General features: G+C 40.1%; 1 protein-coding gene across 1 annotated transcript; it reads right to left on the bottom strand.

The window, feature by feature from the left end:
- Window positions 1-9,462: 9,462 nt before the first annotated feature.
- Window positions 9,463-10,497, bottom strand: LOC136519574 (uncharacterized). The gene is made up of 4 exons (XM_066512958.1): window positions 10,386-10,497; window positions 10,147-10,233; window positions 9,833-9,895; window positions 9,463-9,700 (listed from the first exon to the last, which is right to left on the bottom strand). Exons 1-4 carry the CDS (start codon window positions 10,491-10,493, stop codon window positions 9,542-9,544), a joined length of 417 nt encoding a protein of 138 aa, XP_066369055.1. The 5' UTR covers window positions 10,494-10,497; the 3' UTR covers window positions 9,463-9,541.
- Window positions 10,498-11,735: the final 1,238 nt, after the last annotated feature.

Raw genomic sequence — 11,735 nt, 5'->3', positions numbered from 1 at the left:
AATGGACCATCATCATTTCATTTCGCTAGATTTTCGCATCTCAGTGATCTTATCGCGAAATAGACCGACATGGCAAATTCTATGGTATGGTGACAAATAAATAGCAATCAGAGAGAATCCAATACCAGCTTGACGGCGACCTCCTCTCCAGTCTGCACATTCATAGCTGCGAACAACAACAGCAATCATAAATATGTACAACCCACTACACAGAACCCAGATCAAAAAAGTTAGAACCCAGATCAAAAAAGTTGGAAGGATTCTCGTGGAAGAATGATTTCCTTACTAATAGTCAACCCCTGAAAGTAAAAAGGGACATATTGCATATCCTCAACAGTAAATTACAGTGCTCAATAATTGCAATTTACAGCATTGCTGGTTGCAATTATTAAGTAACTGAATGTTTTATTTGTTTTTCGTGAATAGAACAGATTAATAGGAACAGAGCACTGCGACTATTATGGACAAGAACAATAAACGCCACTCAAAAGAACTATTATGGACAAGAACTATTATGGATTATATAGGAGTATGTCTAAGAGTTGAGCCTGCAGCCTGTTATTGGATACAAGTTCTGGTTTTAGTCTACTAATTTTGACTAAGAGTTCCGCTCGCCGCAGCATTCTAGTACAAGGGCTACAATGGAGTACAGCCTGGTACCCTCCTACAGATTTGGTATGGTTTGACAGGGCAGAAGGCCACAGGGGTGGTGACCGGGGCGACAGCTCCACGCCGTGCTCAACGCAACACTGTGTGCAGCAAAGGAAGCGAAGGCAGTCAGGACCGCAGGAGGAAGGCCAGAAATACCGAAATATCAACTACTCCTGCTACAAGGCATCGTCCAATCATAGGAGTAGCAGCACTAGCCACTGGGATAGCCGCCGTGATAGAGAAGTGCATAGGCAGCGACTTTGTTATGCGCTAGATGAATCGGACTAGGTTACTCTACTCCACTGGACACCGGTCCACCCCACCCTCCTCCTATGGCTAGAGGCAACAGGGCCACAGAGGTGGTGACCGGACCGCGAGATGATGGATGTGACAACGACTGCTCCACCGAGCGAAGGCAGGACCCCGCAAAACAACAACAACAACAACCAACACGGAATCAAAAAATGATCAAAAACCTAAGACAAGGGAGATCGGATCTCACATCACCTAACCTACAACATCAAATCTGAGATTGAGCCTAGAACTGACATACAGCCTGAAACCTGAATATGAGTTAACTAAACTCCACCCTAGATCTGCGCAAAAAAAACAACATCGATGGGGTGTCGAATGCCCGATCTAAGCAAACACAGATCCACACATCGCCAGAACACAAAGAATATCACAGAAAAGGGGCGCACAAAAAGAGATACCTATACTCTCAGGGCCAACTGATGCTGCCATGAGATCTTCCTCTTCCCAGATCGCCCTGCTGGGTTCTGGACATCCTAGAACACAGGCATTCTCACCTGGCTTGGGCCGGCAGCAGCATCACCTTCCATCAGATACCTCTTTGACTTGTTGAAGCCTAGAGGGGCCCTGTAACCATGGTGCTCTTCGGTTTCCATCTCCTCATAACCCTGAAATGAGAGAAACCGGTTGAGATAACTGACAAACTTGAGAGCTATTGCAGCAAGTGAAATGAGGTTTATCGCAATTTTGTACCGGCTCACAGGCCTCGTTGAGGTCAATCACTGGAGATGCCCTTGGAGAACCACCATGCCTTCGGTGCACCAACTAGCTTCTACTGGAGCTCCCGGCAACATGAACCGACCGGTGCACCAACATGTCTGCCAGGACATTTCTTATTTCAGAACAGAGTTGCTTTAGTGTGGGGTTATGAATGCAGGACATTTTTCATTTCAGGGCAAACTAACTGACTGCAGACTAACAAATACTGACCTTATTGTTGAAGTTCCATCTGCCATTTTGTGTAAAAATGTCTTCACCATTCCCAGCTTTAAGTTAAAAAAAAGACAGTTATAAGGTTTACGCCTTCAAAATTCCATGACAATTATCACAGGCTGACAGGCCTTCAGAAAATGATTGCAATTTTTGTAATGGTGACAAGAGAGATAAACAAGGATTGCAGGTATTGACACATTGAAAACTACCTACGTGTCAGTGTACTAAGAACAATGCATTCCAAACTAACAAGAAATGGACAGGCATCTTACTCTGTTATCATTGCCACCTGATGCAAGCTGACGATTGTTATAAGACCACTTGAGTCCACAAACCTGGAAAATATGTGAGATTAGGGACCATACGTTACCAGAAAAGAAAATTGAAGCTTCAGTAGGATAATGTTTATACTTGAGAATGGGACATAACCTGAACTTTTCTTTGATTTGTACCTACAGATAGGTGAGTGCCACACTGTGCCCAACCCATAGAACAAACATTGTCATCCACCCCCAAATCACAAAGCTTGGTGACCTAGACAATGATAAACTTGTTAACAATCCATCTTCAATTCTCAGTGACGATATACCTTAAGGATGACCAGGTTGCTTACCTTGCTGCTGCATGCATTCCACAAAATAAACACAAATTGCCCAGCCCAAACAGCGAAGGCTTCATGAGTTCCTGCTGCTGCTATCTGAAAACCAAGGAATGCTATAAGTTAATTGCTTACTGCTGCTACTGAACTTAATAGGAACAACTAGATCCTGCACAGACAGAAACACAAATGACAAAAATAAGATGTGTGTTGGCACATCTTTGTTCATCTCTTACAAAGAACTCTGGTTAGTTTACATACTACAAGCAGTCAACATTGGTTATCACTCATCAAAGAGTGGGTGGGCGGTTGGGGAAGAAGAGAGCCGGACAGTAATATAGGTCCAGGCAATGGCAAAAATCACAAAGAACAGAAATACAAGGACAAAAATGTGGTCTATATTGGCACAAATATAGACAGAGAGAGGCTGAGAAAGAGAGTGTGGGGTCTGTATTGGCACAAATCACAACAAACAGGGGTGTTCTAACTGCATCAGAACACAATTGTCAGCCCACTATGCCTTTGTTACTACATGTAGTTACCACAAATCACAATCAACAGAATTCAAGATGTGTTAGCACAAATCACAAGTGACAATTTTTTTCTATGAAAGGACAAGGACAAATAAGACGTGTGTGCTAGCACAAATCACAATCGACAGAATTCAAGATGTGTTAGCACAAATCACAAGTGACAATTTTTTTCTATGAAAGGACAAGGACAAAATAAGAGGTGTGTGCTAGCACAAATCACAATTAACAAAATTCAAGATGTGTTACCACAAATCACAAGAGACAATTTTTTCTATGAAAGGACAAGGACAAAATAAGAGGTGTGTGCTAGCACAAATCACAATAAACAAAGTTTAAGAAGTGTTACCACAAATCACAAGAGACAATGCTATGAATCAAGAACATGAATCAAGACTACGCTATGAATCAAGAACATGCAACATTTTATAAAAAAGGCAGGGGGGTAAAAGGCCATTTTTCAACCCCCATAACTCCTGGTTTCAGGAAAGCAGAAGAAAATCAAGTGGATCATGTATCATGCCAAAACATATGGTCTTAAGAATCTCAAGAGGACTGTCCCACATGTACACAAAAAATTGTTAAATTGCTAATGCGGTCAGATCTTGCTAAGAGTATCATATAGTGATAATGAATGATACTAACTCCAGTCATATACAGTTGACATTACAGACAAAAAAACAAGCTCAAACGAACTTGGTTTCCCTGTCTGAGCATCAAGTACAAACGACTGGAGGGAATATAAGCCATAAGAGTAGACCTCAAGTGACTGGAGGGACTATAAGGCACAAGGGTGAAGACCTCAAAACAAAGGTTAACATAGACATACTTAATATTACTAACCCCTTCATATACTTTGCACTTAAAAACAGATGAAAACAAGTTTATACAATGTTCTAAAGGAGTTCATTTAAAAGGTACAACTGAACCCAACAGAACATGCCCGAAAAGGACAAGGACAAAAATATCATGAAACCAGCTGATATCTACACTACCTTTCGGCTACCAATGAGTGTCAAAGCAAGCAAAACCAGCATTTTCACTACAGTTAAGGAAACAATTGTTGTATCAAGCCAAATTAGATCTATTCCTTAAAGAGAAGACTTGTATTAAAATAGAAATGAGATGCACTCCTTAAAAATGTACTGTCTAGTGCTTACACTGAAACAAAAGACCTGTTTCCAGTCCCAAATAGCCCATCCAGAAGAATATCGATGCCCTAAAGCAAGAACAATTGCATGCTCCAAGTTAATTAAAATAGTGACAAAGTTATTTATAAAGAACAGATATTGCACATGTTACACACCATAATTACAGTAGTTGAAGTGTGCAATTTACTACTAATAAATGTGCAATCAAGAAAATGGTGCTTCTAAATAAAGTAATAGAATAAAATCACAGTCCAGTAGAATTCTAATGCAGTTTGCAGTAGAAATTCATCATTCTCCATGGCTACATGCAGGTCAAAAAATTGTCCAGCTCAAAAAACTTATGCTGTACATGAAACTACAGTCTATATATCATCAGCAAGCACACTGGTTCATCAATAAAAAGCCAAAGTGCCCATGAACAAAATGGAGCGCAAACTTTGCACCCCTGGGAACTCACCCAAGAGCACACGCATGCTGCACAGCACAAGAATAGATCACACACGTGAGCCCAACTCTAAGCACTACAGCAGAAACAACAACGCAAAAAGACGGGCATATGATTGGTGCATCTCAAAGTCCAACCTAGTTCCTTTGGATGTTCTAGCAAGCACAGATTATTTTTAGGTTCTGCTCAGTCAAAAACTCAAAATGTTATACCTAGCTAGCTAGAGAATGAAAAAATTTATTCCATTGGAACAATTCTCTGAAAAGTGGTACAGAAACTCCCTGCACTAAAAGTCAGTTAAGCACACCTTTGTCTTACTCCATCCATACTACAGCCATCTCATAGGTATTGCACATTGCATCACTCTTGACAACACCATTTGCAACAGATGTAGGATCTGTTGTCCATATTGAGAAGCAACAGTCATGCACTCCTTGCTGACTACACTAGCAGCACCAATCTTTTCATTGATTTTAGTAATTATGGCCTGCATTTATCATATTAACTTGTAAGTACCAGAGTTCTCACTGAGTCACCAGGTCATGGGTTCGAAGCAGCCTCTCCGCAAATTTTGCGGGAGGAAGGCTTGCCTCGATTTTTTCCTTCCCCAGACCCCACTCGTGTGGGAGCCTCCGGCACTAGGTCTGCCCCCTTTAAGTACCAACTGAGCCAATATGTCCCTGTGCAGTTGCATAAAGAAGGACTTCAAGGACCGACACATGCTGATTTTTTAAGGGGAATGGATATCGGATGTGATGACAGTGGACTGAAACTTACTCAAATTTTAGAGCTACAATTGCATATGCTCAGAACTACAATTGCAGTGCCCAATAACCGCAATTTACATTGTTGGTGATTGCAATTATGTAACTGAATTTTATATTTGTCTATTTTCATCTTTTTTTCTCGAACGCACAGGAGAGTTGTGTATCATTATATTAAGAAGAATAAAGGAGTGGGTTTAGAAACCCCATACAGCTACACACCTACACACACCTTTTTACATCTAATATTGTACCTCTCTCTCAACTTCAAACTTGATCCAAGACCACTAGAGAGGAACTCACACATTGGCTGGCTCTAGAGCAAGGAGATTGGATATTCCCCGAGCTCCGGCCAGAACACTATTTAGGCTCAGTTTTCATCAACAGTAGGTATTAATAGTAACAGAGCACTTTAAAATGCAGTAGTATATTGTGGATGCATCTTGTTTGAATAGTACCACACCAAAACAACTGGAATGTAACTTGAGCATGCTGGACGTTTTTGTGAACTCAGATTGAACAAGGAAATCTTGTAACACAACTAAGACCGAACCAACAACGCTTAAAAAGATTGGTTTAATGACATCCCTAATAGGTTCCAAGTCTTCCTGAGACAGGCAGGCACCAAGTGCTGCAACAAGCCACCCAACATAGTTGCGGCGTGTCGGCATTACAGCCACCCAAGCATAACTGCAACAGCGATACTTAAAAAACTAACATTTAACATCCTACTACCAGGTTGAGTCAACCTGACACGAGGCAGGCACCAAGTGCCACAATAAGTTCATGGATCGTTTACCACCACCCACACAACTACCAGGGTTCAGACCTAACCATCCACAAGAAAACAAAACCACGGCACATTCCACTGCTCAGCAGAAGAACATCGAGCTACTCACTTTCTCATGCAAACATGACAGCTCCTGAATGGAGATGCTATCCGCCCAAGTGTGCCCACCATGCCTGGAGGACGTCTCCGACATCTCATCAAACTTTATGAACTGGCCAACCTAAGTACCAGCGAGATGTGCATAGCAGATGCAAGCAACTGCAGGCATGCAAAACAAGGAAATCAGTTCCAGCAGATCTGATACACAAAAGCTACTAGAGGTTATAAGAGTTTGACACAGAGGAAAAAAAGGTGCCCAGGTAAACTTACCAACTGATATGGCTGTTGTGCTCCTTTGGTACCTGAAATGAAGTCCTAGAAAATCGCTTGTGAGCAGGAAAGTTTCATAACAAGACAAACATTAGCAAAAGTTTTTTCTTAGCCTCTAATTGGTATACTTACACATATGAGAGCGAATGCACCAGCTCAGGTTTGAAGCCTATGTCATCATGCAGGATGTGATAGAGAGTTGGCCTCATAGTCCCCTGGAAAAAACATGCACTTAGTTCTATAAATTCATAGAAAGAAGGGAAATAATGTCTACCTAGGCAAACTTAAAACAACAGAAGCAAGTTCACTGACCTAATGAATACGACTGCAGAAAATGCAAAACCAGCCGCCACTTTGATCAGCTAGCAGAAAAAGACAACTAGGCAAATGGTTCAACACCAGCATATTCCATATACTCATAACTACAATTGCAGTGAACGTTACTTGCAATTTACATCATTGCTGATTGCAATTATGTAACTGAATCTTTTATTCGTTTGGTCACTTCAACAGCTATTAAGTACAAAAATAGGATCACATAGTTCAGTGCTATAGCAAGGAGCGGTACTATAGTTTACAGAAGAAAACATATTTCAGTGTTATAGCAAGGAGCGGTGCTCAAAACTTACAATGAATCAGAGTATATGCACTCACAGATCCTTTGAATGCAAGCCTGAAAGCAGTCATCTCAGATGCAGTAGCTGGAGAATAGACATTACAGGAGTTTAGCCAAGATGAGAGACAACCAATGTTGAGAAGAATAGAGGCAACTAAAAATTGATGTATACAATCTTACCAAGGGACCATATGGAATGTCAGTAAAAAGAAGTATATAATCAAATAGGCACTTTAAAAGAAATGACAAAAAAAAGATACTGGATGATAAGCATCCTACCGAATCAGAAATGTAAAGTTGCTGAATTCATTCATGACTTTGATATCATGAATTACATTTACAATTGCTGAATTAACAGCCTATCCTACTTCAATTCTTGGACCAAAGACAGAAGTTCAAAAATCATGTCAATATCATAATTACATGATAAAAAATCATGTCAATACGACTATAACAGACATGCAAAAAGCTTTCATGAAGTGCACGCACTGGCCCATTTGGATATCATTGCATCAAGAAAAGGACAACAATTCTGCAGTTTTAACACACAAACAGCTAATTTCATCCATGATCAGAGGCACTACAAACTGACATAATGAGTATGGAAGCATGCAAAACTTGAAACATGGTCGCAACAAACAAGAAATCTTCAGGCACAGTACCTATTACCTAGCTAGCCTTCCACAATCAGACTTCACAAACTTACCAATTTCAAGCATAAATTGCTTGAGAAAATATTCAGTTAAGAAACAGTGAAAAAGGATGCATTCAATTTGAGATGGAAAGAGCTAATATCACAAGCACGAGAAAATATTCGGCTAACCATAGTGGAAAAAAACAAAAGAGGCATTTAATTTGAGATACTTTCAGATCATGAGAAGCAGGAGTTTAGTTAAGAAATAGTGAACTAAAGTTCAGTTAAGCACAGAGGGAGAAAGGAAAAAAGGGCAGCATATACATTTGTGTGGAAAATGTTCAGATACACAAAGAGAAAAACACCAACAGCTCAGAAATTAAGTCTGAACTCTGAACCCAACCAAGCTTTATTCAGATTCCTCATTTGTGTGGAATAAGCTACAAGCAGTAGCAAAATGATCTCCAGTTTTCCACTAGTAACAAACAATCTATCATAATCATCTGTATTGAGCAACAATTTTGAGTTTTAGAGGGAGAGAACAAAAATCAGATACTCTACTGAGGAGGTTAGTAAAATCTACAGTATGCCATTTTTCAATTATGGTTCACAAAGCCCTTAAGCATTCATCCAGCATGCTTCATATCCTCAGCAACTAAACTAAGCATCCTAAAATAAACAAACCGGTAACCATTTTTTTCCTGTAAATGTTGTTGCCAAACAGCTGATCCCATATAGCACATATAGAAAACTGAATAGAAGAAATGAGTGGACAAGAGAAACAGATTATGCAATGGAAACTAAATTGAACAGGTCCTAAACAAAACTAGGGAACAACTGCTTATCTGTTGAACCAACTAGACCAGTCATTAGTCACAAAAAAAACCTAGACCAGTCATTGACTGACCTTGTGTTGAACTAATTCAGATACATGTCAATCATGTACTAATAAGCTAGGTATAACTGCTTGCCTGTCAAACTGTTGTTGTGGTGTTGAATCTGAATTCAGACTATGCATATTCACACAAGGCGAAGTAATTGCAAGCTAGATAGCAGACAATCATGTCCTAAATTGAGAAGCTTGCTACTTCTCAGAGTACTGTAAAATTATCACATAGTAATCAAGCTAGCAGACAATAGTTTACTAATAAGCTATCTAGCAGACCATGCATATCCATACAAGCAACTTCAAAAATTCAATATTCTATATTTAGCTTCCTGTAAGCCATAAATATTATTGATCGAATATATGTACACACCAAAATAATTACACATGGATTTAACAAGGCTACCTGACCTAGGTACAGTGCAATGCAATTTATCCTCACGCAGATCTAACAAGACAAATCATCATTTTAACATTGGGACAAATCATCAGTTTGGCCGTAGTAAGCATGCAGTCCTGAATCACCTTAATTCAAGTCTCTTGTGAAATTGATAGAAATTGAAAAGGGACAACTAAAAAAGTCTCTTGTGAATCATCTCAACAACTGAAGCTCTGCATTCAGTTAAGAAAACAACTCCACACAGAACAACAGCTAACTGAACCATAACAAAACCTATAGTGAGATTTCCTACCATCTACTGACACACCTAAACAAAACCACAGCCAAGAATCTAAAAATTCAGAAACTAGGATAAAAATAGGGTCAGGTCACCATTTTTGGACTGTATATTCTTGATATGCCAACCAGAATGGGTATAAATTAAAGACCCTCTCCAAATAGAATCACCTAACATATAGACAACTAAAAATTCATAAAGACATACATTAGGTGGATCTTGTATATCACAAAATTCAGTTTCATCTTCAATTCAGCTGAAAAGCATATATGTACCAGTGATGCAATCCCTCGAGCATCTTTCATTAGCTCCGTGCTTCTTAGGAAAATATCAGCCAATGCTCCCTACAATTTCAGTGTTTTTACCATCAACAATATGAGCAGATTAAATGAAGTGAAAAACACAGTTTCCTCCACATAGCTGTAATAACAAAGTAAACTTAATAACCATAATGAGAATGGACAGTCAGCACATACCTGAATAGCTGCACGGTAGAACAGCTCCTCACCAACTGAGCTAGCAGCCACGATGAGAATGAACTACAAATATAAGAAAAGATCATGTACTCCCCATTTTATATTGATTTTAGCTAGGAGTTTCAAGCCATTCTCCACATAACAACTATCACATCTAGGATAGTGTTACTAACTAGAGTGTGATTAGATTACACGTTCCATGTTTCACTAGAATCTATTTTGGCTTGGAAAATTGAGTGGAAAATATGCACAGCCAACATTGACAGATCATCAAGAGCCACACTGCAAACTAATATCAAGGGTGCTTTTAGTACCTGCCATGGTGACATGCCATAGAAGAAGCTGCGAAGCTCCACATCACGGATGGCACGCGCGTGAGGCGAATACTTGACAACTTCATCCTAAAAGCAGAAATTAAACCACATGCACAAGTTATCTACTAGTACTAGTTAAGCAGAGATAATAAAATTAAAGGCAAATTAAAAGGAATTGAAATGGGGCCAGGTGATCTGAGTAGAGCCGAGAATGAGAGGACGGTCGATGGTGTACATACATCAAGGATGAAGAGCAGAGCCATGATTGGTGGAGCTGCATAACCAAGCCCCTCGACAAGTGCGGTGAGAGATGGATGGAAGCCCCCCGTGCAGTCTATCCCGGCCATTTGGCATATGTCGCCTGCCTTCACGGGGCGCACCACCAGCCACCTTGGATTCGGAGGTACTGCCTTCGGCCGCCTGCAGCCTGCAGGGTCTCGCCGGTGCTCACCTGCAAGGGCTTGCTGTCGCCGGCTTCAGGGTATCGGCACCACCGTGCTTAGCAGGAGCTGCCCGCCCAAGGAGTAACCGGCGATGAGATCCCAACCTCACCCACAGCGACCGTGTCAGGGGATCTTCGCAACAGATTGATGACCTGGGATTTACTTTTGAATAACCTAAATGGATATCAATTTAGACCTGTTGAAATTTTGAGGGATGTAGTTATTAGATGCTCAACCTCATACGTGTGGATTCAGACATTTCGAAAGCCTGATGAAAGTTTTATGACATTCAGTATAAGGAAAATTTCAATCTGTCTATATTTTCAGTTTATAACTTCTTTGGTTACATCGAACCAATTTTGGGAATGGCTTCAATTTGCTTCCTCTACTGAACACAACTTCAGTGTGCTACACTTGATGAAAATCTAAAAGGGAATGCACAAACCTGAAATCATTTTTATACATATGTTTATGGACTCAAGAGGAAGTGCTTGATGCCAAATTACTGTGATCTGCCTGCTTGCCGCCTACTGTTTCACTATACTGAGTAGTGTGTTGCAATTTGAACCTGATTCTCTGTTGAATTATAAACCTGGTGTGATGCTTGAGCATAGTTATGGATTAATTTTGCACAAAATCTCCTGATGTCTTGTTTACTACAGAGTGGTTCTAAACTATTGGATCATATACTTGAGCAAATTCTTTAATAGAGTGCTCAGTTCTTGGCTTCAAGAAAAGAAATTTAAACATCCAACTCAATGAACGCTTAGTTACATTTGCATTCTTACTGGTAGTCGTAATGATACAACAATTATAAGCTAGGAATTTTTTCTACAGCATGTATGATCGTCATCTCTTATTTTAATGTCTTCCTCTTCACAAACTCATCTATACAAAAGAAAGCTGACCATGTATCCACCGCCTAAAAATGCCACAATTTTCCATGCTGACAAGCCATCAACTCATCAAACGTCTCCTCTGCATCGAATCCATTCACTGGGCTTCATACTTCCTTTCTTCTGAATCTCACATCACCGAAACAACTGAAGGAAACTGTGACAGTTTAGGCTTCTCGCTTTACTAATTGAGAAATAATTGATATTGATTTCAGAAGCACATGATCCACGAAGCATGTCACCTTCAAGT

The sequence above is a fragment of the Miscanthus floridulus genome, chromosome 18 (genome assembly GCF_019320115.1).
Source record: "Miscanthus floridulus cultivar M001 chromosome 18, ASM1932011v1, whole genome shotgun sequence".
NCBI lineage: Eukaryota > Viridiplantae > Streptophyta > Magnoliopsida > Poales > Poaceae > Miscanthus > Miscanthus floridulus.
Note: the sequence above shows the minus strand (reverse complement) of the source record. Positions and strands in the feature narration are given on the sequence as shown.